Genomic DNA, 26,768 nt, shown 5'->3' on the forward strand with positions numbered 1-26,768 from the left:
TTAAAGTTTTATCATTTTTATCAATAATCTAATTTTATATTTCTAAAACTTTATAATTTAATGCCTTCTAAAAATTTAAGACTTCATGGTATATGAAGTTTTCAAACTTTTTCAAGAAAATCAATATAATCCCTGAATCATTTTGCACTTAATGTAGCTCTCAAAAGATAACAATTTTGATTTGATCCTTTGATCAACCAAAGAAAATATTGAATATTACGATATTTATGTGATAGTTTAAGGTGATGACGTGATATTCTATAGTACTAATGTGCCGATCTACAATAGATGATGACATGATAGATATGTTAAATTTGATTTTATTGATTGTATTTGTTGATTAATACCGTTACATCAGCATCGTACTGTTAGTTAAAGGGTTAAATTATTTCTTTTAGTTTAAGGTTCAAAAAGGTCAACGTCACATGAGGTTTTCCTTTGTTGGAAAAATTTAAGACCAAATACCATTAAATTATTATTATTATTATTATTGAAACGGTGGTTTGCCCATTGCCATGGATGTATGGATGATAAGGTAAAATTGAGCAAGTGGCCCATTTTCCATATTTTTATTGAAACTGTTAAACGTTAGGGAAAACCTGGGACGCGCGCCATTGAATTTGTGCAGAAATATGCATGCATTTCATATAGGCTGGCCCCTCGCCCATGTGCGGTCCATTGTCACAAACAAACCAATCTCAAGAGCTGAAGTACATGATTTCATACCATTTTTGCATAAGCAATTTAGAGAATCTAGGTACGCTGGCCTCACATTGACATGACAAAACCTTAGGATACGTAGCTGGGATTGTAAGTGACGCTCCATGATTTATCACTCCACGAGATCATCGACTACTAGACAGTACTGTTTTTAGATATCTTTGGATGGTGCAGATTTCCGTTAATGTAGGGAAGTAATTCATGTGAAAGGGACAATCTGTATGTTTGCTTCATGTTCGGGATTACACAATCAAAAGAACAATAACATCTATAAGACATCCAGTTAGAATTCAGGTGAACTTGAATTTGATAACTATACACAATTCATTACTTGAATGAGAAACATACAAGAATCTAAAACATACATGAAGTACCGACGAATCGATTCACACATACCTCAAACTGAAAAACAACAAATTTACGAGCGAGTATGCCCATATTCATCCATGTTTTTTTGCTGATCTATCAGCAAAATGTATTCAATCCCACAATAAAAAAAATAAAAGAATACTGCAAATATACCAATTTCTGCACAAAGGGATCCATTAAAGAATGGATGCAAACTTTACACATGATGGTTTGATCAAGATCAAAACCCATTCAGCATTCACAGTAATGAAATATAGTCTTCATCTAGACATGGGAGCGTATCACACTTGCGTGCTTGAAAGGCATTGCCACTGCCTCAGCTGAAGGCCCTTGTCTAAAAAGCATTAGCAAGCCAACATTGTTTGGTAACGATCGATACAGGTGGCTATATTATAAACCAAATCAAACATCAGCATTAACATTTCTCTAGGATATATTATGCTGCTAAACTTCAAAGTCGATTCCCAATAAACAGATCGCAATGTATAGCATTAAGTATCCAAGTGCATGCAGATTCCCTACGCCTGCATCTCTATGCATATAACACAAATTCTACTTACTTGCTTCGACGAGCTTTCCGCCTCCAGAAAATCAAGGACGCAATCCACTGAGAAAACAAAATCAATGGACAATTAACTTTGAGTGCAATGTGGAAACACATCAAAGGAAATACAAGAATGTTTATGGAAAACATATTCAATAGCTCTATCAATGAAACATTATCACGTGTTCATGGGACTTCCAACAAGTAAAGAGCAGCATGGATATTAAATGAAAGGGAAGCTTTTGATGCAACCGAGGATGAAAGATGGAGAACTGCAGCCAAACTACACGGTAAAATTTCAAATCAACATGAAATCTAAGAATGCTGAATATAAACATCAGAATGTCAGCAAAAGAACCAGATGGTACAAAATCTATGCAGAGAATGCACATTAGGTAAACAGAGATTACTTTCAAGACTGACATGAATGGCAAGCTTCCCAGAGTAGATGGCTTTGCTACTTGTCTATTTGATGGCATTTCCTTGGACAAATGTTGAGCTATTTCTTTCAATAAAACTAATTGCGCTTTGTCAGTTCGCATTGATGACAATGTCTGTTTCATTGATTCCCTGTCAGCCTCAAGGGCCTGAAGCCTCGAGTAGAGCTTCTTGATATCAGGATCACAAGCACCAGGCAGGTTAAATGACCCCCTTGGAGTGGATGCAAATTCATCAGCAGTTCCAGCTCCAGGTTTGGGTTCGGGATTTTCATTATATGCCACCTCATGATGGACTGAATCAAAGGTATAAACTGTCACTTGTATCATTTCCAACTTCTGAAATATTATCCCTTCTTCTTGAGTTGGAAATCTCATCCATCTTTGAAGCCGACTCCATCTTCTTGTAGCAAGCATTAAACCTAGGAGAACCAATGTTAAACCGGGGAGAATCGATGGTAAACTCTGAAGTGGTCTCTTTATCCAGGAACGAACTACAACTATCAGTTGAAAATCTTCTTGAGTGTCTTATTTGCCTAGGAGATTGGCTGACTATCACCTTCTCGAGAACATTCTTTGTTCCAATAGAACCTCCATCCATCTGACTGCTGCTGGGATTCCTCTTCGCTTGTAAGACCCTTTGTTCCAAATTCCTCGACTGTTCTTGGGTATTAGGGGTCTCTTCGAATGCATTTCTCAACATATTCAACCTCATCACCAGGATTCTCATTCAAAATACACTTTAGTGGTGGATAATCATATGAAGGAAGATCAGCTTGTGCATCAATGTTCTCAGTCGTACCCAGACTCTGAATCTCTTCATCCTTGTCACCTTTGGCCTCGGCCTCCGTAAGACCGTAACTCATCATCCTATGCTTCTATGCCAATGCTTCACAAGTAAGAGATTCAACAGCCAGTTCTTTCTTATACAAAAGATCTTCCAAAGCAAGTATCTCCTCCTGATCATGTGCCATTTTCTCCTCTGCAAAACGCTTGAATTGGCTTGCCTCCATTTGAATCTCTGCCTTCTGTTTCTGCAACTTCAATATCATGGACATTGCCTCAGTCGCTGCCGTCGACGAGGCATTTCTCTCCTTATCCAATTCAGCATACAAATCCTTTATTGTTGCCTGTTGGCTGCAAACAGTCTCCCGCAAAGCAACACATTCATTCTCAATTTGGACTCTGGGATTTGAATAAAGATCAAATTCCGGAACATAAAACCGATTTTTAGTCTCAAATTCATCAAATTTTCGCTTCACGGATCAAAACCAAGTACTTGAAGGTTTACCAATCAAAGAACAAGTGGGACAACCGCAATCACAACATTTGACCAAATCTCTTGGAGTTGAAAATATTTCAGACTCCATACATTCAAATTCAAGCAATATTATTAATTCCTATCAAACTCAATATAAAAATAAATAAATAAAATAAGGAAAAGAAATTAAAGTTATCCCTCTCGCGCGAGCGAATCTTAGATCCCCCAACGAAATTTTCCTTCCATTACTTTGTAAATCCACCCACGACTACATAAAGTACTCTTGGATCAATCAATCAAAAAAAAAAGTTTCTTGCAATGAAGAACAAAATAGATGAATGATATGAAACTAAAAGTTCCCCTTTTTTCTTTACCTTAGGAAACCAAAAAAAAAGGTTCCTTTTTTGAAGCGAAAATAAATCTTCTTGAAAATTACAAACTAAAGATAATTTTAAGTTGTAATTCGGCTGAAATGATTTCTCAAGAAAATAATACCACAGATAATTTTCTAGGAAACAGAGGAGACAGAGGGAAGGGGCGGATGCAACTAACCGTGGAAGCTGAGGGAGAGAAAGCTGGAAAAAAGGAGGTAAATTTTCCCGAGAAAGCTAGCCTCCAGGGAAGAAAAATCAACCCATTTTTGTTTTTAATTCCATTATTACAACTTTTCTTTGAGACACGTCACCAACCCAATCGTAGGAATTGCAATGGTGTTTGGAGGGAAGGAAAATCTAGAAGTGGAAATAGGAAAACTTTATACATTGAAAAATGGATAGAAACTGGAAACCCCCCCTCAAATGTATTTTTGAATGGGATAATTTATTTACTTTATAGTTAAGTTTTGTAGGGTTTTTTATTTAAAATTATCGTAAACTGTATTAATTATCATTAAATTTTTAGGACACTTCAACTTTGATCATTAGAATTAAAAAATATTATTAATTCATTAAAATTTTATTATATTTTCATTTTAGTCACCACTAAATATCATTAACAATAGTTTCATTAACAATGGTTCAATTTGATATACATGTATTTTTTTAAAAAAAATTAATAAAATGATGATACATATAATATTTTTATTCATGCAAACTATGAATTATAAAAAATAGAAACCAAAATATGTTTATCTCTAAGAGATATTGGTAATGAGAAAAGAGGGGTTTTATCTCTCAAAGTCTAAATAAAAGTCCTCATCAATTAAACATGTTTGTTTGTTAATAAGAAAATAAAGAAAGACAGAGATAGTTTGTAATTTTAAAAATCGATGACTCAACAAAACATAATTTTATATTTGAAAATTTAACAAAATAATATTTTATAATCAAAAAATAATTCATAACTTTTAATAATCAAATAATTAAACAAAACATCATTATATATAATCGACCGTCTATATGTGCTTTACTAAAAAATTGAAACCATTCATATTAAATTCAAGTACAAGACCCAATATCCACAATCCAATTAAAATCCAACTGGACTAAATATATCAAAAGGCTGTAGTATCTAGAAGAGAAAGGAGGTTAGGATTTTAGAAAGGAAATTTCGGCTGTGAAAAGAAATAATAAAAAGGGCAAAGTACACAAATAGTCCCATGGCTATAGAATCATGTTTTATTAAATCCCTTGACTATTAAAAATTATAAAATGATCCATCGACTATAGAAAATTACTTTGTTGAGTCCCTTGACTATTAAAAGTTACAAAATAGTCATCCAACTATTCATTATGTTTCAGAGTCGTCCTTTTTCGTTAAGAAATTAACGACAGTATGAGATGAACGTTAAACATGTTGACTGAGATATGATAAAATCTAATCTCATAATCTCAAACGATTATCATATCTCAGTCAGCATGTTAACATCCAACTCAGACAACTGTCAATTTTTTAATAGAAAGGGACAAGTTTGAAATATAATGAATAGTCAAGTGATCATTTTATAACTTTTAATAGTCGATGGACTTAAAAAAGTGACTCCCTACAGTCGAAAGACTATTTTATAACTTTTAATAATCGAAAACTCAATAAAACAATATCCTTAGCTATGATTAATGAACTAGATGATTATTAGTTTGTTTATCAGCTGAGGTTGAATTTTTGGGTATGAAAACCCACTAGGGTAATGGGCTAAAACCCCAAGTATTTTGCATATTCAGTTTAATAAAGACTACACGTTTATTCTTTGATTGATTCAACTAAAATCATACATCCAAATGACATCCACTATCGCCTCTGTTTCTTTACCTCTTCTCTTTTATGGTCCATCGTCCGACTATTTTGAATTCTATAAATGCATGCTATGTTCTGCACTGTTGCATCTGAGTTTGGGTTGTGCAGGAGGAAGATTCTGGAGGTTCATTTCACTGGATCGTGACTCGTTTTGTTTATTATTTGGGTCGACTTGCTCCATTATTTAGGCATTACATTCTGGTCCAGATAGGCATGCTATATATTTCTTATGTCTGCATATTCTGTTGTTGTGTCAGTATGTCTGTTTTGTAAAATTTTCATTGTCGTTTCCAGCTTGATATTATGTTTAGTTTTTCACACTACTAGACCAGACCACAATGAACTTTCTAGCTCATCATTTTTCTCTATTTTCCCCTTTGAAACTATTTTGGACATTAGAATTAGATCAACACTCTGAAGATCGGAGTCTCGATTAGATCGTCACTTTGAAGATTAGTCTCAAACCGATTATAGTATAGTCATAATAAGTTTTGTATATAATAATTTATTATCATTTGGAATGTGGCATAGGATTAAGTAAATTGTTTTGAGAGATGATATTATTATATTTAATATGATATTTGATCACTAAATTATCTGATAATTATTAGCATAAAACTTAAATAATATTTGAATGATGTTTATATATTTAGTAAATCATTTTCTAATTGTAGAAATTATGTTAACAAGTCACGGTTTCTCGAGAAATGTTAAACTTTCGAGTTGTCACACCCCAAATCCGAGTTAATATTTTAGTCTTGATAAATCAAAATTTTTATTGGCTTCAATTATTTAGTTTTGGACTAAATTGAATAAATGCTAATTTTAAAGATATTGACTTATCTCGTAGTTTTACCAACTTATTTTAGTAATCAATTTTCTTCAAATTTTCGGTTTTAGAATTATATTTAAAGTGTAATTCCTAAATTTGTTTTATTTCAAGTTCTTTTCATTATTGTCTCAAAAATATTATCTTATTATCTTAAATTGTTTATTTTATATTATCTATTATTTATTTATTTATTTTAATTCTAAAATATTTCCATAAGATATCTATTTTAGAATTGATTTTTAAATAAAACTTCTATCTTTATCTCTGTTTTAGTTGAATTTAATCTTATCAATCTACAAAGTATTTCCCCCTAAACTTTATATATTGCCACGAAATAAAGAGAGAACAAATTCATCTTCTCCCTTATTGTTTCGTTTTAAATTCTACGACTATTAATTTAATTAGCTTTTCTAAAGTCGTGTGGCCCTTCTCCATTAAACCTTCCACTCAAGATTTTGTCCACAAAAATTGTTGCTCGTTAGTATATTTATCATTATACGATTTAAGGTGTTTGTCTTACCGTGCTACAACTATTTTAATTATGCTTAATAGTTTTTTTTTGTTGAATATAAAATAATTAAATTCTGATTGATGTCGTGGTGATATATATGTTATGTGACGCATGTTATATATCGGCTTCAGAATTTATGCTAAATCTATTATGTATTAATTGTTTGACTGATTGAAAATTGTATTGAAGCACAACTTTTTTGTATTATTGTATTAAATTTAATTCGGATAAATATGTTATGTGACGCATGTTATATCGGCTTCGGAATTTATGTTATGCATTCATATTTTGAAATTTATGTAAATATTTTTACATTCAGATTATATCAGAATTCATATATATGTATTTTGATGCCATGACACATGAGGTTGGAATTGATAGGGAAGTTCAATGTATTCACCCAAACCCAACGAGGTTTGTGACGGACTCCATTTGGATGGTGACATACTCCACTTTGGATGGTGTGTTATAATTAGAGTGGTTCTGGGGGAATCTACTCTTCGAGTCTATGAGTGCACTACATTTGCATATTTATTCGCACCATGCATATTATGACTCGGACTGTAATTATGCTTGTTGATTGTTTTTTTTAATACTTTATTTATACACATATTTTGACTGCACTGAGCTCTATAGCTCACTCCTTTTATTTCTCCATTTCAGATATTTCATAATGTTAGGATCAGATCAAACATCGGAAGGATCAGAGTCTTAGATTTAAATTATATTTGATAAAATATTTTTTAATAAAGTGATAATAATTGTATAAATTATTTGCAATTCTAATTTAATATCTAATATTTTTTTTTGAATTAAATTTTGGATCACCTCGGTGATCAATATGACTTTCAAGATTCGACCGTAACGTCTAAGTCGAGATTTAGGGGTTACACGAGTTCATTTATCTAGATATGTTCTCTAGATTCAGAGATGTTGATAGGCTCTCCGGAGGTCCTTTGATACAAAATTGATGCGCAAAGGGCCTTTTAACGGAAATACAACACTAACCCCTCTTTTAATAGAAGGAATGTGGTGGAGTGATTTAACTTTAGATATTATCGTTGAATGGCCACTGGCATTCTTTTGGTCATTTTTAGGAAAACGTTGCATTGATTATTTCATGAATGGCTTGAAACCTTAAATGCATGTTGTATCGTACTTAACGCGGCAGATTGACGTAATATTTTAACTGTTAAAACTGTATCATTTTGTCTGATTATATAAGGACTTGATGCAATAATTTAAAATTTTCTCATTCGTTGTTGTTTTCTGACTTGCGATATTGCTTCTGATTTGGACCATCGACAATGCTATAAACTAGGGGATGCTGCAAAGTGTATGAGCTAATTCCAGCTGCCCTGCCCTTGCTGCGGGTCTGCATCTGGTTGCACCCGAGCAGGCTCAGATCTGCGTAGATTTTTAATTATTTTGATACCAATCGGCATTATTCTGAGAATAAGAAAGGAATTGTATATGATTGAATCCGAATCTTAAACTTACTGGATGTTATTTTTACAAAAATAATTATATTGACCAAGTTCATTTACTATTGAAGTCTGTGGGGGAAGATGACAAAAACTAGTAAGCCGACAAATTAGAACACCCCAAGATTCTGCAAGTGGGAGCTTTAAAAAAGCTGTGTGCTTTTGTTTAGAAAGTTGAATAAAATTCTTCCCAAAATACATCCAATTTATTCCTGAGTTGAATGACAGAGTTTTTTATGTATTGGTTTTGGCATTGGTGCAATGCTTCTTATGGATCAGAACAAATATTTTTAATATTATAAGACGTTTACACGATAATATATTCATAATATTTCTTAATTATTAATAATATACATATATACACTCTACGGACGTAACTGCTTGACTTTGAGACCTCAAATGAACACATTTTATAACCACCGAAATCATTCAACGAGTTAACGAGAACAAATAAATTCAATTTAAAAACAAAAGGATTGATACAAGTGCAGCAACACTAAATCTTAGGCTTTTCCAGAGCTCCCATCATCGATTCATGGTTTCTGACGATTCGATTTACACTGCCGACAAATATTCATAGCATCCCAGTCTTTTGTCCATGATTTTAATGTCACATTTGCACTTCCTTTTTTCGAATCTCCGCCTATGTTTATCCCTTTCTCAATCATTTCTATCCCAACCATGACATGAGTTCCACTTCATCATTTCTTGTCAAATCCAGGAGAAAAAAAAATAAGTTTCAACAAAGATTAAAAACATATTAAAAAGTCCAAATAAGAAATTAAGGTTTTTATTCTCTCTAGATAAATTTTTATTTGATATTTTTGAAAGATTTAATTTTTGTTTGAGCAAATATAAAAATATTTGTCTGTTCTTGCAAAGCCGTTTTTATACGACTGTTTTAAAAGATTACTTTTCAGTATCTTCCATAATGGAACGGCTCATTTGTTTAATCCCCTAATTTGCGTTAAGAACAGCTCTAATTAATTACGATATTTATCACCTTGACTTTTGTACGTTTTTAAGAATCGTTAGAACATGTGATTTCACTTCGCAAATTCCAAAGTTTGTATTTATAAAATATTTATTTAAAAATAATTATAAAACAAAACTTAGTGTTAAAGATATGTGAATATTATAATTTTTTTGTTAGAATTTTATATGTTTTTAGGTCCACAAATCAATTTATAAATTAAATTAGTTTTTCTAAATACACTTTACATCATTCAATTATATATTTGATAATAGACAAATTGTTTTTAAGAATTTATAAATAAATCACATGTTTAAGAAGTTTTCGTTTATACAAACTGAGTCGTTAGTTTTATTAAAAACTATAAAATATATTTAAAATTTCAATAAAAAATTAAATACACAACTAGAATATTTTCTATAATCACTGACACAATGAACTAGCCACTCGAGATCATATAAGGACCATACTCCATACAAGGAGAAGGATAAAACTCGAACAAAAGACATATATGAACAAATATGATTGCATCGATAAACAAACCACAACAGGGGAATTAAAATAATGAAAGACCATTGGCAACCGCAAATTAGAATTGGGAGTCGTGAGAAAACTATCTAGGAATGCAAACCGCATATCCAAGTCCAAAGTAAAAAATATCAACATGATAACAGATAAGTAACATCCTAGATGCAAAATATTCATATTTTAACAAAATTATATTTCTCATTACTTACCTCTTCACTCCCACTCTAACCTATAACAAATGATTAATATATTTTAAAAAAAGATTAATAATTTAATTTAAATTATTTTTACACTTTTTCTTGTTTATTTTAACATTCATATTTTTAACTTTTTCATGACCTTAAAAATAAATATCTTCACCGTAGGTGCATTTTAATTCATGTACTTATAATGAGAGCACACAAAAGATTTGCCTAGAATTTAGAGGGATGTTCTTATTGTTTTGATACAAATCGATATCAAAATTTATAATAAAACTCAGTAAATCACTCTAAATTACTTCTAACCTTGTAGCTCTAATTGGTTGCTAAAGCTTATGAGATTAATATCATGTCATTTAACATTAATTTTACAACTTTTTGACGTTAAATATCATGCCGTCACTCTTATTTTATTTTCATGCAGTAGAATAGGACAAAAAAAAGCGAAGCCATGACAAATTCCGGTTCCAAATAAACATTACAAGAGCCACCCAAGCATACATATGGTCCATATTAAAAAATACAATAAGATGAAGCAATGACCATGAAATCACGTGGAACCACCCCTCCATTAACATCCATTGAATTTACACCATCACCCCTTTCTATTCTACAGTTTCTCCACTTTCATCCCCTTCCTGTCTTTATCTATATAAACCCCACCATTGCCAAGCATCTTCACCCAACAAATTTACTTCCCAAAAGAAAAAAGAAAAAAAATCCATGGGTTCATTTCCTCATATTGTGGAAGATTGCATGGGAGTCCTCCAAGTGTTGAGCGACGGCACCGTTTTCCGGTCCAAAAACATACAATTCAACATGCCTGTAATCGACCATGAGGATTCGGTGGATTTCAAAGATGTCATGTTTGACAAAAACCATAACCTCCATCTTCGAATTTACAAGCCCCAATCAGCATCTAATTTTCACAAGCTCCCCGTCATCGTTTTCATTCATGGCGGTGGTTTTTGTCTAGGCTCTCGCACGTGGCCTACCTGCCACAATTCGTGCCTACGCCTAGCATCGGGGCTCAACGCGGTCGTCATTGCACCGGACTACAGGTTAGCCCCGGAGCATAGACTGCCGGCGGCAATGGATGATGCAGCCAGTGCCATGAAGTGGCTGCAAAGTCAAGCTTTGAGTGGAAACGGTAGTAGCGATGCATGGTTGAACAGTGAAGAGGTTGGCTTTGACCAGGTTTTTGTCTTGGGTGATTCATCAGGCGGGAATATTGCACACCATTTGGCAGTTAGGTTCGGTGCTGGTTCGAGCGAGCTGGCGCCAGTTCGAGTACGAGGTTACGTGCTATGGGCACCATTTTTTGGTGGGATGGTGAGGACCAAGTCAGAATCGGGGCCTAGCGAGGCTTTGATGAATCTTGAGATACTTGACAGGTAATGTGATTTTTTTTATTAGGCCATTTTGATAATTATTGACTCATAATTTTTTATATAATGTTTAATTCTATTCATATTTTTTAAATTAAAAATAAGTTTTGTTTTTTTAAAGGAAATAAGCATATGTTTAAATTCAAAATTTTCCTGTTATTTTTACGAAACCTGCTTCTAAACGTTATCAGTTTCTATCCTTCTTAATTCGCTATAGTTACGCTATAATTACAATTTAATTAACTCGACATGCATCATCTTGGAGAGAGAGAAAAAACCAGGAACACACATTGTTTATGTATCTTTTATTTAAAGGGTTTAATATGAAAATTTTGTTTAAACTATATATTTTTTTCTATTTAGATGTTTAGTTTTTTTTGTCAACGTGGATGTCTAATGTTACAAACGTTACTCTTTTAAATGTCTATTAAGAAAATACAATCAACCACTTAAAATGTGACACGTTACGCATTTATAAATTTTTGAAAATTTTATTTTAAAAAACTTAAAATTATTATTTTCAAGCAAATCCCAAAATATTTTTAAAATCTCAAAAAATCCCAAAATCCTTAATCTCAAAGAATTAACTTCACTCATCGACCGTCCCTGCCGTTGTCTCCCCCGTCAGCCATCTGCCCACACGTCAACGGTCATCACTTGTAACTTTAATCTTTCAAAATTCCTAAATCCAATAATCAAATTCCTAAATCTCAACACACATACATCCCTATCGACAGATGAGTGGTATATGAATGGTTGATATGTAAGTGATCGACAGGTGAGTGGGTGATTATAGACGATGATGGGGTAGGCGGCATAATTGAGGGTCTTCATGTATTTTTTTAAAAAAATAAAAAAAGTTGTTTTTTTTTTTGAAAATTTATGAATTTTATTTTTTTTTAAATTAAAGAAAATGAAAAATCAGATCACATGTCAAATATTGATTGGTTGACTAATTTTTAACAATTTTTTAACAACCGTTATGGTGTTTGTACTTAAAACGATATTATTTGTAATGTTAAACACCTGCATTGAAAAAAAAATTAAGGAAAAAAGTGAGTATAATTTGAATATTTTTTTTAAGATTAAAACTTTTTAAAATATTGAAATTGATTTTTTTTTGAAGTAGAATAAAAAAAACACGCACAAAATTTACGTATGAAACAAAGCCGCAGGTCCAAATAATGGACAATAAAGCATAAATGGTGGTGGTTCTTATCAATGAAAAGGCAAGTCAATCTCACCTACACCACAAAAATATCAAATTCTTAATCAACTATTGACATGTGATCTTTCCTTATTAACATTTTTAATTAATTTCTTAATTGGATTATTAAGATAATTTCAAAGCAAGTTCTATATAAGTGTTGACCAATGCAAATAAATCCACAAATTGAGATAGTGCTTAAACACTCCCCGAAACACATGAGATAATGCCTTATCTAATTTCGTCAGTTGTCCTTATCTTTGGAAAAGGCTTTCCATACCTATCCACTTTAATATTTTCTTTTTGTTTGTTGCCTTCACAGTTTTTTAGAGTTTTGTTTTAATTAATTTGAATTGACTTATATCGCACAATTAATTTTAGTGGGTGAGTCTTCGAGTAGAAATTTTTTGCATATAGAAAACATCGAACTCGAGATCTACTTAAGCGATATCAAGTTGCTTAATACTTAAAATTAAACTAACCCCAATGACTATCCACTTTAATTTTTTAAGAGCCATGATTAATACTTTAATCGTTATCAAAAGCTTTAGCAAGATTATCAAGTAATATATAAATTTTGGAGTTTGGTATGATTTTACTCCTCTGTGCATGGTTCATTTGAGTCAATCCATGATATTTGTTGTGATCCAACATCCCATCACAACCCCACAATCTTCATGTTTATTGCTCCTTACTGTTGAATGGAAAATCAACAGTTTTGTCATTATTCATTGAATTGGGCAGGTTTTGGAGGCTGTCGATGCCGATTGGAGAGACGAGAGACCACCCTTTAGCGAATCCATTTGGGCCGATGAGCCCTAGGCTTGAAGCAGTGGAGCTTGATCCCATCTTGGTCGTGGTGGGTGGCAACGAGTTGTTGAAAGACAGGGCTGAGGATTACGCCGCCAGATTAAATGAGATGGGAAAGAAGATTCAGTACGTGGAGTTCCATGGACAAGAACATGGTTATTTCAATTACGATCCATATTCTGATGCTGCTAATCAAACACTGCAACTTCTCAAATCATTTATGTATGACAACTCTGCTTGATTTTTTGGAAAGGCGAACACTTAACTTATCAAATCATTTATGTATGACAAATCATATTCGCAATAATATGTACGTAAAGTGTTTGAAGCTTTGAGAGAAATATCATCTCATTCGGCTGTAGCACCTTCCTGATAACCAAAGTGACCAGCAGGCTGAAGAACAGGAGATCAACCACCATGAATTGCGAATTCCATAAAATCTAGTGGCAAAATAAGAATTTTTAATTTTTCTATTATTAAATCTAGAGAGATTACAATGTAGTATTTGTTCTAAAGATTATCACTTAGTTGATAATGAAAGCTTAAACACTCATTGGTACTCGAACATAAGACCTCTAAAGATAATAATGATTTCTTTAACCACTGAAATGACTCGATTCGTGCTGAGATAAAATTATCTTTAAGAATAAAATTTTTGAAATATAAAATTACCTAAGATACCACGAGAATATTATATTATATCCTTTTTATTTATTTGATAGGAAAATTACATTGTTTGGTTTTGAGAATAGATAAGATTACACAAATATATTTTATTTTATCAGATTTTCTTTATGATATATTTTATTTTTAACGATTTAAAATTTTAATATTAAATTAAAAATATTTGCATAAAATTCATATAACTATATCTGCTATAATTTCTAAATTTTATAAAAATATTATATTTAATATATTATTTTTTTATTAGTTTTGAGTAATTACAAAGTAATATTTATTCGAAAAACTTTTAATGATTTGACAATGAACGTTCAAACACACTCTTATAAATATTGTGTTTGAATCCGAGAACTTTATGAATAACAACCATTTCTTAATTACTGAAGTCGTTTGGGTCATGCTCGTTTGAAAAATTTACATAAATAAATATCTTGTATATATTTTTAACATATTTAATAATAAGAATTTAGGTTGATTTTTGAGTGATTAAAACACTCTTTTAAATTGTCAAAAATGATTTAGAGTTGTATAACTCAACTTATGATAATAAATGTCGGTAACAATGTTATTTTTAGCACTTAAAATTAAGGTAATTCTAAACATTTGAGTTTTAGCACGTTCATTATTGACCTATTTGTAATAGTCATGAATGTACTCTCTTACTTGCTGGATGTTGCAGCCAGAAATGGAATTTTCAGATTCCACCCTAGATGTAGGAGGATTTCACTTACACATCTTTACTTTGCTGATGATTTGTTAATGTTCTGCCATGATTCTATGGACTCAGTGTTGGGAGTGGTAAGCATTTTAGACAAATTTTATGAGCTATCTGGGATTAAGTTAAATGCTTTGAAGACTGAACTCTATGCTTGTGGGATGAATAGGGTGAATTAGAACAGATTCAGAGAGCTACAGGTTTTAGAGTTGGTCAGTTTCTTGTCAGGTGTCTGGGGGTACCCTTGGTGACCCGAAAGCTTTCAGGGAAAGACTACACATCTTTACTGGCGAGGATCAGAGATAAGCTAAGGCAGTGGTCTAGCAGAAAACTGAGTTTTGGTGGGAGGCTGCAACTTGTAAAAACTGTTTTGTTTAGCATCTTTAATTACTGGAGTAGACAACTTATTCTACTGAAGGGAGTCATTCGGGATATTGAAAGGCTTTGTATGAGATTCTTTTGGAAGGGCAATGATACCTCAACTAGAGGTGCTAGGGTGAGCTGGAATCATATATGCTCTCTAAAATTTGAAGGAGGTATGGGGTTAAGGAATTTGTTTGGTTAGAACAAAACTTGTTACCTTATGCTTGTTAAAAATATTTTAGCTGGTGAAGGATCATTGTGGATTGCCTGGATAAAGACCTATTGTTTTAAGCTTGAGGATTACTGAAGTGTTGAATGTGAGCCTCATTTCAGCTGGATCCTCAGAAAATTGATCAAGATGCGTGAGGAGGCTAGGGGACTGTTTACTGCTTTTGTAAATTGGTCACATATTAGAGGAGGCTGGATCTGGGACAACATTAGAGAAAGGAAGGGCAAAGTTGACTGGCATCGACTCATTTGGTTCCCTGCTCATGTTCCAAAGTTCTCTCTGATTACGTGGATGGCTATCCTTGTCAGGTTGCCTACCAAGGATAGACTTGCTCGGTTTGGTATGGTTACTGATAATAGTTGTGGACTATGTGGTACTGAGCTGGAATCAAAGAATCATCTTTTCTTGGACTGTTCTAATTTTTAGGGTGGTCTGGGGCACTATTATGCACTCATGTGGGCTGTAGCAGCAAGGGCTGAGTTGGGAAGACTCGCTCTGTTGGATGGCTAGGAATTTGAAAGGTAAGTCTTTATTAGTTCATGTTCTTAAATTAGCATGGACTGAATTTGTTTACTTCATATGGGAAGAACGTAATCATAGAGCTTTTAGAGGACTGATACATTCGATTGATACAATTGTAAATACTATAAAGAGGGTTGTTAGGATCAAATTGTATAGGTATAGCATGAATAGGCTGGATGGTGTAAATAGGCATCTGTGCAAAGATTGGGGGTTAATCTAGTTGGTTGTAAAGTCTCTTGTAGCAGCTTGCTGCTTTCTTTGGATGAATACAAAAATAAAAAAATATTTAAATATGTAACACTAAATATTAAACTATATAAAATAAACATATTTAATAAAATTTACACATCAATTAATTAGTTATATAAACTAATATGAAGAAAACCTATTATCTTAAGGTTATTTTGTTCAAAATGGTAGGAATTGACAAATATCTAAAGATTGAATCAGAATGACATTCTTGTAATCTTTTAAAAAAGCGTCACCGTTGGTAATCTTTTTATCCTGCCTAGTAGGAATTAGGACAATCCAAACATGATAATAAGATTTCAGAAAAAATTATTATCCGTGATAATAATTTTTTTCAAGAATCAAACGTCTTCTTATGAATGTTTGATATTTTTGTCTGACATCATCCTATCCTATCCCATCTCTATTTTATTTTTTCTTTATATATTTTATTTTTTTTAAAAAAAGGCAAGTAAACATATAAGCATGATTTTTCTAAATAAGATATATAAATATAAAAAAATTACAATTCTCTAACATAAAATAATTTAAGGTTTTTTGTATATCATATTTTCTTCCTAATTATGTGTATAAAGGTAAAATGTTATTTAATATTGGAGGAGTGGGACAAAAAATTATCATATTTTTTCATATCAGTTGTTCTAAAAGAATTCATCCCATGCCGCTCCAAATTCACTAGGGTTATCTACTTTGTTTTGCTCGGTAATGCAAAATTATTTATTGAAAGAGATTTGACCTATGCATCTCGGATTTAACAAGGTAATACGCTACCTAAGATATTGTCCCAAGCTGGTCCGAAAACAGATCTCCCTTGGCAGAAAAGGTTGAAAGCCACCTCTAGAGAAATGGGTTCCATTCCCTTGGGCCGTCGCTTGGCTGCGAAGTGAAACATGGACACGAATGCATCTTTTGGGTCTCGATAAATGTAAACAATCTTGACATCATCGGAATCCACAACAGATTTGGGCAAACAACGGTAGGGGGCATGGGTGGATATGAGTGGGATTCCTGGATTACGTATGTCTGGTTTTTGGTCAAAACCGACCAAGTTGGGCACACAATGGTGCGGACCCTTGGTGAGCAAAGGGCTGTTGGAAGTGTCGAAACGGTTTCGAGTGACAATGGAGAAACTCAGTGCCTTGAGCCAGGTGGTGCCGCTTTTAGGAGCACTGCAGACGAAGATGTCGCCTGGTTTAGGCTTGAAACGATGTTGAGCTAAAATGATGCTTTCGAGGAAATGAGGGAAGGTCCAAAAGCCCTGATATAAGCAAAGAGACTGAAACGAGTTCCACCCAATTTCTGTAGGAAGTGTTGGCCTCCGAAGTGGTAAGAGCTTCAATGTCTGCAATCATTTCATCTGTATGAAATCTGTGTGTTTAAAGGATATATGTATATATCTTCACGGACTCAGTCTTCTCGTCTCCTCAACGGTGTTAGGTGCTTCTCATAATAAAAAATTGCTGCTACTGGGAAGCAAATCGAAAACAATATATTTTCTAATTGAAAAAGCTAAAAGATGCGCTTTGCCATTGCCCATTGAATTTCACCATTTCCAACAAGACAGACACAGGACACATTACAGGTTAGGTTAATCCAATGGTTATGGCATCTTATTACTTGAATTTATATATCTATTTAGGACTACAACTCATCCAGTTAGTTTCTGTACCTCCTTAACCTTTTTTGAAAGATTCATTTCGTGGATGGCCAAAATTTACTTCGAATTATCCTCAATTAACTGCGCATATGCCAAAGGTACATTTGGAAAGGTTCAGTTGCATGTCATATAGTTGGAGAACCTGAAAAACTTGTCAGGTTATTTACGCGTTCTTCCATGGATGAACTCTTCACAATCATATTATTCACATAGGCTTCCATGTTCTTTCCGATTTGGTCTTTGAAGATTTTGTTGATGAGGCGTTGCAAAGTAACTAACGCATTCTTCAACCAAAAATGCACGACCTTGTAACAGAAAATGTCATCTTTTGTGACAAAGGAAGTTTTCTCCTCATCCTAGGGATCATTTGAATATGGTTGTAGCCTGAAAAAACATCCATAAAGCTCATGTACTTGTAAGTCGTTATAGAGCCCACCAATCTATTGATAAAGGGGAGCGAAAAATCCCTCGTAAGGCATGATATTAAGCGAAAGCATGATGATGGATAGGAGTATGCGTTCGATCGAGTCGAGTCAAAAAATTTCGAGTTATTCGAGTTGACGAGTCATATTTTATAACTCAGAGTTGACATGAAATTTTTTATAGTTGAATCGAGTCAAATTTTCGAGTTTCTATTTAAATTTAATTGTAAATATTTACAATATTATGAAATCATTTGATTATTATTTAAATGATATTTTACAATCATATACAATATATATATGTATTTTTTTATATACGATTTACATATATCATACAAAGTCGAGGGATTTGACTCAAGCTTCGACTTAAATTGAAAATCAATCTACTGAGTAGTAAACATTTCAAGTTATCCGAGTTATTTGAGTTGAATTTTACAACTCGATTTGAACTTGAAATTTTTTAGAGTCGAGTTTATAAAATTACAACTCGAAATCAATTCGAGTCGAGTTTTTCAAGTCGAATCTAAAAAATCGATTTTTCAAATCGAGATTTGATCATTCCTAATGATGGATGTATCAATCTTTGGCATGTCGGTAACAGACCATGCAATAACATCAGAGTGGGCTTTGAGCACCCTTGTCAAAGATTTGTATGGACCGCGAATGATACTCTGTCTATTGGTCTATCCTCATGTATCTCTTATGTAAATAAGATTTTATGTTATGGGTGAGCTTTTAAAATTTTAGAAAGTGACGAACTCTAAAAATTTCAGGAGACAAACAAATTTTTAATAGAAAAAAATATATATAAACAATCTAAAATATATGATAATTTTAAATTTACAATGACATTTACTTCTACTTATCTCCCCTCTAACCATCCCCGAATATTAAGAAATTTACTGTAAAATTGAATTTAACTAGTATCAATTTGTCTTTCCGCATCAAAGGCCTTTCAAAAAAAAAAAAGCGTAATACGTGAAGGGCTAGTCAATTATGAGGAACTCTGTATCAATTGTGAATTGCTAATATTATTTATATGTCCATTATTTTGTATTATTAATTATATTTTATCAATGAATTGGTATTTTAACTCCGTCGTTATATATTTTGTCTCTATTCTTAAATTATGAATAATATAATTATTAAATAATAATTTTAATATTTTGAAAAGTTATCCATGATAAATTTAATTTTGAAAGGTTGTGGATGAAAATAAAAGTTAAATGATAAGTGATAAACATATGGATGAATTCTACCCTATCTTTTCGGCATGAAAAAACCCATAGAGATCACATATTTTATCTCAATTTCCATATCTGCCTATCATAACAAATTTCATCAAATCTGTGTATCAGTTAAAAAAAATTAATCAAAATCCTATCATGGATTTAGTTGACAAACTTAGCCTACCAGCTTACCAAATTAGGTGCATGAAACTTGGAAGTACAGTGAAAAACATGGTGAGATACTAACATTCCTTAATTCTCATATCTAAACCCACCATTCCTGTCATTAGAGAATTTAAATTCGAACAGCGCCTAAGATTAGTCAACATTACCTTATAATCATCCCTTGCTATTAAAAAAATCATTTTTTGTCAATACAAATTCATTCAAATTTTCTCATCCTTCACATCTTTCAGTATGAAACTGCAAGTCCTTTACAGCTTCAGGAGCAACGTAGCGTTGAAGAGTTGGTCTTAGATCTCCCTGTCCTGCTGTACTACGCCATTGATTTGAAATTTAAACCTGTTAGACTCTTACAAGGGACTTTTAAAACGGAACAAAAAAAAAACCAGGCAGCCTCTACGAGACTACAAAGATTTAAAGAAAAGAAAGCAATGGAGGAGAGAAATTGTGATAGAATCCCTTTGATCAATCCATCAACATTGACATCATCACAAGGAACTGCTTCCAAACTTCAAACTATAGGGAACATCTTAGTTTCAATAGTTGGAACCGGGGTTTTAGGCCTTCCTTATTCTTTTCGAGTCGCCGGTTGGCTTGCCGGATCACTCGGTGCCATCATTGTTGGTTCGGCTACTTTCTACTGCATGCTCCTTCTTGTTAGTATCGATTTTTTCTTCCTTTAATGCTGCTTTTTTTTTCTTTTTTTCTTTTTTCACTTCGGTGATACATGAATTTTCTTATTGAAGACTTTCCATTAACATTTGTCTGCAGATTGAGTGCAGGCATAAATTAGCATCAGAAGAAGAATTAAAGGGAACAACAACGTATGGAGATTTGGGTTTCAGGTGCTTAGGAAAACCAGGGCGTTACCTGACAGAATTTCTCATATGCATCTCCCAATGTGGAGGATCAGTAGCATACTTGGTATTCATAGGTCAAAACGTGGCATCCATATTCAAACTCAATGGCCTCACTTTTGCTTCTGACATATTCTTGTTAGTCCCTATTGAAATTGCATTGTCATGGATCAGATCCCTCTCGACTTTTGCACCCTTCAGCATTTTCGCTGATGTATGCAACCTGTTGGCGATGGGGTTTGTTGCTAAAGAAGACATACAACAGGCAATTAGGGGAGATTTTTCATTTAGAGATAGGAAAATGTTCAACTTGGGAGGGTTGCCATTTGCAGGGGGGACGGCAGTGTTCTGTTTCGAAGGGTTCGGAATGACATTGGCTCTTGAGCAATCCATGAGAGAGAGGAAAGCATTCCCTAAGGTATTGGCCATTTCTTTTGCATGGATCACACTTGTGTATATTTTGTTTGGGACTTTTGGGTACATGGCTTATGGCGATGACACAAAAGATATCATTACACTAAATCTTCCCAAAAATTGGACAGCCATTGCAGTACAGGTAAATTTGCTGAAATCTTCAATCATATATTTACTTTTCAAGCATAAATTTAGAGCGTATAAACTTATCATTCATACTCCCCCCATCAATCCAAGAAGCTTAATCTATTCCTTGGGAACATCTTTAAAATTTATATAAAAAGTTCTTATCAACTGTTGCTATACATAATGAACTTTACTGTTGGCATTAGAACTTGTATTGTCTTTTGCATGTTATTATCTCATTCTAGAGGATAAAGGATTAGTATAAAGATATATAGTATAAAGATATAAGGTGATTACCCTCTTTTCAAAATACATGTTTGATAAGATGTGCAGCGCTACCGCTTATAAATTCTATTATCTCCTTTTTACTTTCCGATGTAAGATTCATGTCAATCTCTCTAAGACACTAAGGCACTCGGGTATCTCCCATAACACTTATCACGAATCATTATCCTCTTTAGACTCTAGCGTATCATGGATTGGCATTTAATCTTTTGTGTAATTGTTCGAGATTAGACTAGGAAGTTGCATCAGCAACTTGGAGACCAATTCAGGTTTCTTCTAGGTCATTCCCAGTTAGAAACAACAACTTGAAGGTTATCTGCCAGACCTTGCCCCCCCCCACCCACACCAACACACATTTTTTAGATGCTGATATTTCATAGTTAATGACATACTGAATTTATGGTCTTATTGCAACAGATTGGCATGTGCATGGGGCTAATATTTACATTCCCAATAATGGTTCATCCTGTTTGTGAAATCATTGAAGGGAAGTTGAATAGAAGATTTTGGTTTCAAAAGCTTCACAACAATGATGCTGAAAGTTCGATTACAAGATCAGGGAAGTTCGGAATATACATCGGTCGAGCAGTTCTGGTGATCGGATTGGCAGTGTTGGCGTCATTCGTCCCTGGTTTTGGTGTTCTAGTCTCACTCGTTGGGAGTAGTGTATGTGCATTGATCTCTTTTGTATTGCCAGCCTCATTTCACCTAACCTTGTTAGGTTCATCTCTGAGTTACTGGCAGAAAAGTTTGGATGTTTTCATTTTGTTGTGTGGACTGTTTTTTGCAGTTTATGGTACATATACCACCATAGTTGAAGTCTGAAACAGAAAAAAAAACAATGAAAATAAACAAAATTTTGTTTCGAAATATTTCAAATAAAAAATTCAGTTCTTTGATTAGATTAACAGACATTAATATACTTGTGGACTCATAAAAACATAGATGCGAATCTCGGAAAATTTATTGGTTTCAATAAGAACTCAAATCAACAAGTTATTCAACATATTTTGCTGACATTGGCAAGGAAATTATTATGTAGCTATAATATTTCATTTACTTCCTCTTTTGCTAAAGGAATTGTGATTGATGCAGTAGCCTGGAAGTTTTGATAAGATTAATTTTTGAGTTAATTGTCTCACATGTCCTCAAAGTATGACCCTCATTTTAAATTGGTTCCTAAACTTTTAAATGTTTCAATTTCATGTCTAAACTATGATTACCATTGTAAATTAGTCCTCAAACTTCTGAATATTTCAATTTCATCCCCAAACTGTGACCTTCATTATAAATTGGTCCCTATAATTTTTTAACATTCCAATTTCAACCCAAACTATACGTGTATACTAATCACATCATTTGTTAATAAAATCGTTAGGCCAAGTTATATTATTATAAATTAAGAAAAAAACAAAATTTAGGTTATATTATGGTTGGAACAAATTTTACATTTGGATGAATTTGGGGATGAAATTGGAACATTCAAAAGTTTTGGGACCAATTTGGAAGAGAATCATAGTTTAGGGATGAAATTATAATGTTTAAAAGTTTAAGAACTAATTTAGTGTCATAGTTTGAGGATGAAAATAGAATATTCAAAAGTTCAAGGATGAATTTAAAATAAAGGTTGTAGTTTGGGGACATATGATGCAATTAACTCTTAATTTTTTGTTAATTTTTTTATATATGAAATTGGAGGAATTCAGGGTTAAAATACTTCAAAATATTCCATATTCTAAAAGGAAATTGCACGAAAATTAAAGAAAAGTAAATAAATAAATAAAAAGTTTAAATTGGAATAAGAAAAGTAATATCAATGAACAATGATTTATTGGTTCTGTAAACATTTACCAGAATTGTACAAGTGGCATGCCAAAAACTCGCCTAAACAGATGAAAATTTCCAGCAGCATCCAAAATTTGCCCAAGTGGTTAAAGGAAAACAGTCCTGTAAGATCACGTATCTTGCTGCAAATATAGGTGAGAGGATAAGCCTCAGATTCTACCATCATCAACAACTATTTTTTTTTAACCTTAAACTCTTCCCAGACCACGTTTCAAAGTGCCAACTCATGCTCGTTCGAGCTAGCATGAATCATCTTGATTGGACATCGATATCATTTCTTTAACAGCATGTGTGTTTGGAAAAGAGACCCCTTAGCTAAAAGGAGAGGCATCTTCCATGATTGCATTATTTATATGTTGGTATTCGTCTTTTTCAGGTGAGGCACATTTTGGGATGTGCATCAAAGCTATTGCTCTCCCCACTCAACCGAGCATGGGGCATCCACTTCAGGGAGAAAGCGACCTGCTTTTTCGGCAAAGTGAAAGTGAAAGGCCAAGGGGAGGCATTGATTCTCGTTCCTTCTTTCTATGTTCTCTTTTCCTCACTACAAACAGATGGATCCGAGAGATCAGGGATGGATAGGAAGGGATGAGAAGGGCAGTAGCTCCCCTAAAAAATTTAATTTAATTAATGTTTAAATTTTTTTTTAATTGATAATTTGATTTCGTTATTAAAATTTTATAAGTCCGTTCATTTTAATTTTTTTTTAAAATCATGAGTCCATCAAACAAAACATCAAGTTCCTTTCATCAACAATGCCATCACAAGACTCCCTTTTTTATTTGTTCATTTATGGCCACAAGTTGGTTATTCTTAGTATCTTTTGAAAGATATGTCACTAAAACGAAGATATTCTTGTGGGGAAATCTTTTCCACTCTGTATTCTTTTACATGATTAACTCCCATTACCCCCATCTTTCTGCCTGCAATGGACATTGATGCAGTCCCTTTCACATTTTATGCCTTATCCCAATTGCTACAAAGCAATCTTGGTTAAAATTTCCTGCCGGTTCCTATAAATATCTAGCAGAATCGATCGGGATTTTCGTGTATCGCTTTTGTATTGTTTTCCATGTAACATATTGAACATGAATATGATATATAGTATCTTACATGATCAGATCAAATCGAGTGAGAGGTAACAAAGTTTTGTGGTCATTCTTGTGAAAAGGAAATTTGGGTGTATTCCGGATTCCACTAGAGATAAAAGATGAAAAGGAAGAAGCTTAGTGCTTAGGCCATTTTTCATGTAGTCCCAATCATTGAACTCTGTAGAGAAATCATGCTCCAAAAGGGCCTTTAGATCCTAATTACATCAATAGATTTAGAAAATCTAGAATCCTAAAATAAATGTGTTAGTGCAGGAATAAATCATGGGGATGAGAGATGAATTGTATTAGTTTAAGTAATAAGCAACTTGATATCGTTTAAGTATATCTCGAATTCGAGGTCTTATGTGTAGAAAATTTTCGTTGGGAGATCTTTCCACCAAATTTAAATACGCAACACTAATCAATCCGAATTAATCAGGACAAAATCATAAAAAATCGGAGGACAATCAAAATAAATAAATAAATAAAGAGGATGAAAAGGAAGAAGAGCCAGATTAACGCATGGAATGTCCCAAATCCATTCCACGTAGTCCCATACCAAACCATCCAACACATTCATTCCCCCTTCTTGTTCTACTTTTGATATTATATGATTTATATTTGTGCCTAAAACTACTAAACCACAATCAAATTTTAACAGAAAAGTTGCGATTGCCTGCTCATATTTTGGTTCCTATCATTTCTCTTGTAAAGAAAAAGATTTAAGGTGTGGTTGCTGTGTGAAGTGGTCCCCTCAAATTCCCTGGGTTTGGAAAATGAGACCCACCAAAAGCATAGCTACAGTGTCCAGATGAGATGGGTTCAGTTTCATTTCATGCATGAAATGATAACGCCTCTCACCATCACATCACACACGTTCAATTACATCTCCCACCTTACATTATATAATATTGTCGGTTAACAGTATTGAATTATGGTACTTTTTTATTATCAATAATATACATATAAAGTATAGTATACTATTTTTTTATCTAATTATTCAAAATTGTTATACTACCTCCGGATATCAAGATATTAGGAGAAGATATTCCCTACTAAGATTTCAAAAAGATGTTTTCGGATGTATAACCTTTGGAGCACTGTAATCTCGCAATTTACAGTATTTTTCATGATATTGAGCCGATTTTCCATGATTTATCATAATAAATTTATAATTGATTACATCAATTATCATGGTGACATAGAACATTGACATCAATCAATAGTCGTTCTCTTACCGGTTATAACTCTTTGTCCAAATTAAAAAGGGTGAATCATCTATAGTCGTTATAACCCATTTGTTTCCATATAAAAATGGTACGGTGAAACGTAAAACAACTCTTATAAAAAAATAATCAATTAAAATGCACCTCTAAAGAAAAAATATCCAACATCACCCCTTATTCTTCTCCTAAAATCTTCCCTCACATACTTGGATATTTTTGGTTTACACTTACAAGTTCAAGCTGTACAACTTGCCTGTACGGGCGAAAATCCCTCGGAAGATAATAGGGATGACATTACACACTCTACTTATCTAGATCATTCTCTTTACAAATACTGGAAAGACGATGTAATATTGTAACCCCTAGACCCGGCCTATGCGTTTTGACTAAGTCTAGTGGATCACATTATGATTATTAAAGACATTTTCCGAAATCGTTATTCTATCAATATAAAATCACATTATAAATAACATGAAATTATAAACAAATTATACTATCAAAATCCAACTCGTAAATATAGTACCAATAAATAATAATTTAATTTAAAACATGTCTTCAAATTCAAAATCACAATAAACCGAGCAGTACTAGCAAAAGAGTCATCATTATAAAATCCGATATTTAAAATAAGGTCCATGTCACCAAAATAAAGTCAACTTGCAAGATAAAAACATTACAATCTGATTCACTTCAAGAGATATGTTGATCCTCCAAGTGCTCGAACCGAGGTATCTAACCAACAGTATCTGAAAGGGGGAAAACATTTTCAAAATGTGAGCTAGGCTCAGTGTGTCCCAACATTTCCATAAAATGTCAATAGGTACAAATCATAGTCCAGTAATTTTACAAATTCGTAAAAGAGTTTAACTTTTGAAAATCATAGTTTAAACCCTTTTCTGGTACACCATCAGTAGTTCTCAAAATTATTTTCCATATAGCTTACTTTATGCACATAGCAAAAAGAAAGCCGACTTAAGGATAGGCTCTGAAGCTTGTATCCTTAAGCCCAAGTCAATAAGTCCATATAGCTTACCCAAAGCACACAGCAAAGGAAAGCCGACCTAATGAAACATCTTGGGGCCCTCAAGAGTCACATTAGGCCCATTTAGCTTGATCAGAGCTATTCCATCGTAATTCAATTCCAAAATTCAATTGCACCGTGACATAAATTCCATAAA

General features: G+C 33.1%; 3 protein-coding genes and 1 pseudogene across 3 annotated transcripts; 2 read left to right on the forward strand and 2 right to left on the reverse strand.

The window, feature by feature from the left end:
• Window positions 1-1,239: 1,239 nt before the first annotated feature.
• Window positions 1,240-3,638, reverse strand: LOC120146597 (annotated as a pseudogene).
• Window positions 3,639-10,721: 7,083 nt separating this feature from the next.
• LOC120146612 (probable carboxylesterase 15) lies at window positions 10,722-13,931 on the forward strand. The gene is made up of 2 exons (XM_039160127.1): window positions 10,722-11,485; window positions 13,431-13,931. The coding sequence occupies exons 1-2, from the start codon at window positions 10,815-10,817 to the stop codon at window positions 13,735-13,737; spliced, it is 978 nt and encodes a 325-aa protein (XP_039016058.1). The 5' UTR covers window positions 10,722-10,814; the 3' UTR covers window positions 13,738-13,931.
• A 3,075-nt stretch (window positions 13,932-17,006) lies between these two features.
• LOC120146663 (cytosolic sulfotransferase 17-like) lies at window positions 17,007-18,133 on the reverse strand. Its single transcript, XM_039160169.1, has 2 exons — window positions 18,080-18,133; window positions 17,007-17,597 (listed from the first exon to the last, which is right to left on the reverse strand). The coding sequence occupies exons 1-2, from the start codon at window positions 18,131-18,133 to the stop codon at window positions 17,007-17,009; spliced, it is 645 nt and encodes a 214-aa protein (XP_039016100.1).
• A 1,977-nt stretch (window positions 18,134-20,110) lies between these two features.
• Window positions 20,111-22,258, forward strand: LOC120146608 (amino acid transporter ANT1-like). The gene is made up of 3 exons (XM_039160124.1): window positions 20,111-20,402; window positions 20,518-21,159; window positions 21,846-22,258. The coding sequence occupies exons 1-3, from the start codon at window positions 20,178-20,180 to the stop codon at window positions 22,251-22,253; spliced, it is 1,275 nt and encodes a 424-aa protein (XP_039016055.1). The 5' UTR covers window positions 20,111-20,177; the 3' UTR covers window positions 22,254-22,258.
• The last annotated feature ends 4,510 nt before the right edge of the window (window positions 22,259-26,768 follow it).

Source organism: Hibiscus syriacus, unplaced genomic scaffold (assembly GCF_006381635.1).
Source record: "Hibiscus syriacus cultivar Baekdansim isolate YM2019G1 unplaced genomic scaffold, ASM638163v2 tig00110930_pilon, whole genome shotgun sequence".
Classification (NCBI taxonomy): domain Eukaryota; kingdom Viridiplantae; phylum Streptophyta; class Magnoliopsida; order Malvales; family Malvaceae; genus Hibiscus; species Hibiscus syriacus.

Bases quoted from the DNA above. Each gene is read 5' to 3' on its own strand.
- LOC120146612 (XM_039160127.1), top strand. From the start codon at position 10,815: ATGGGTTCATTTCCTCATATTGTGGAAGATTGCATGGGAGTCCTCCAA. The intron at 11,486-13,430 runs GTAATGTGATTT...TGAATTGGGCAG, and splicing joins AATCTTGAGATACTTGACAG to GTTTTGGAGGCTGTCGATGC.
- LOC120146663 (XM_039160169.1), bottom strand. From the start codon at position 18,133: ATGGAAGCCTATGTGAATAATATGATTGTGAAGAGTTCATCCATGGAA. The intron at 17,598-18,079 runs GTAAATAACCTG...AAATGATTGCAG, and splicing joins GTTCATCCATGGAAGAACGC to ACATTGAAGCTCTTACCACT.
- LOC120146608 (XM_039160124.1), top strand. From the start codon at position 20,178: ATGGAGGAGAGAAATTGTGATAGAATCCCTTTGATCAATCCATCAACA. The intron at 20,403-20,517 runs GTTAGTATCGAT...ATTTGTCTGCAG, and splicing joins TCTACTGCATGCTCCTTCTT to ATTGAGTGCAGGCATAAATT. The intron at 21,160-21,845 runs GTAAATTTGCTG...TTATTGCAACAG, and splicing joins GGACAGCCATTGCAGTACAG to ATTGGCATGTGCATGGGGCT.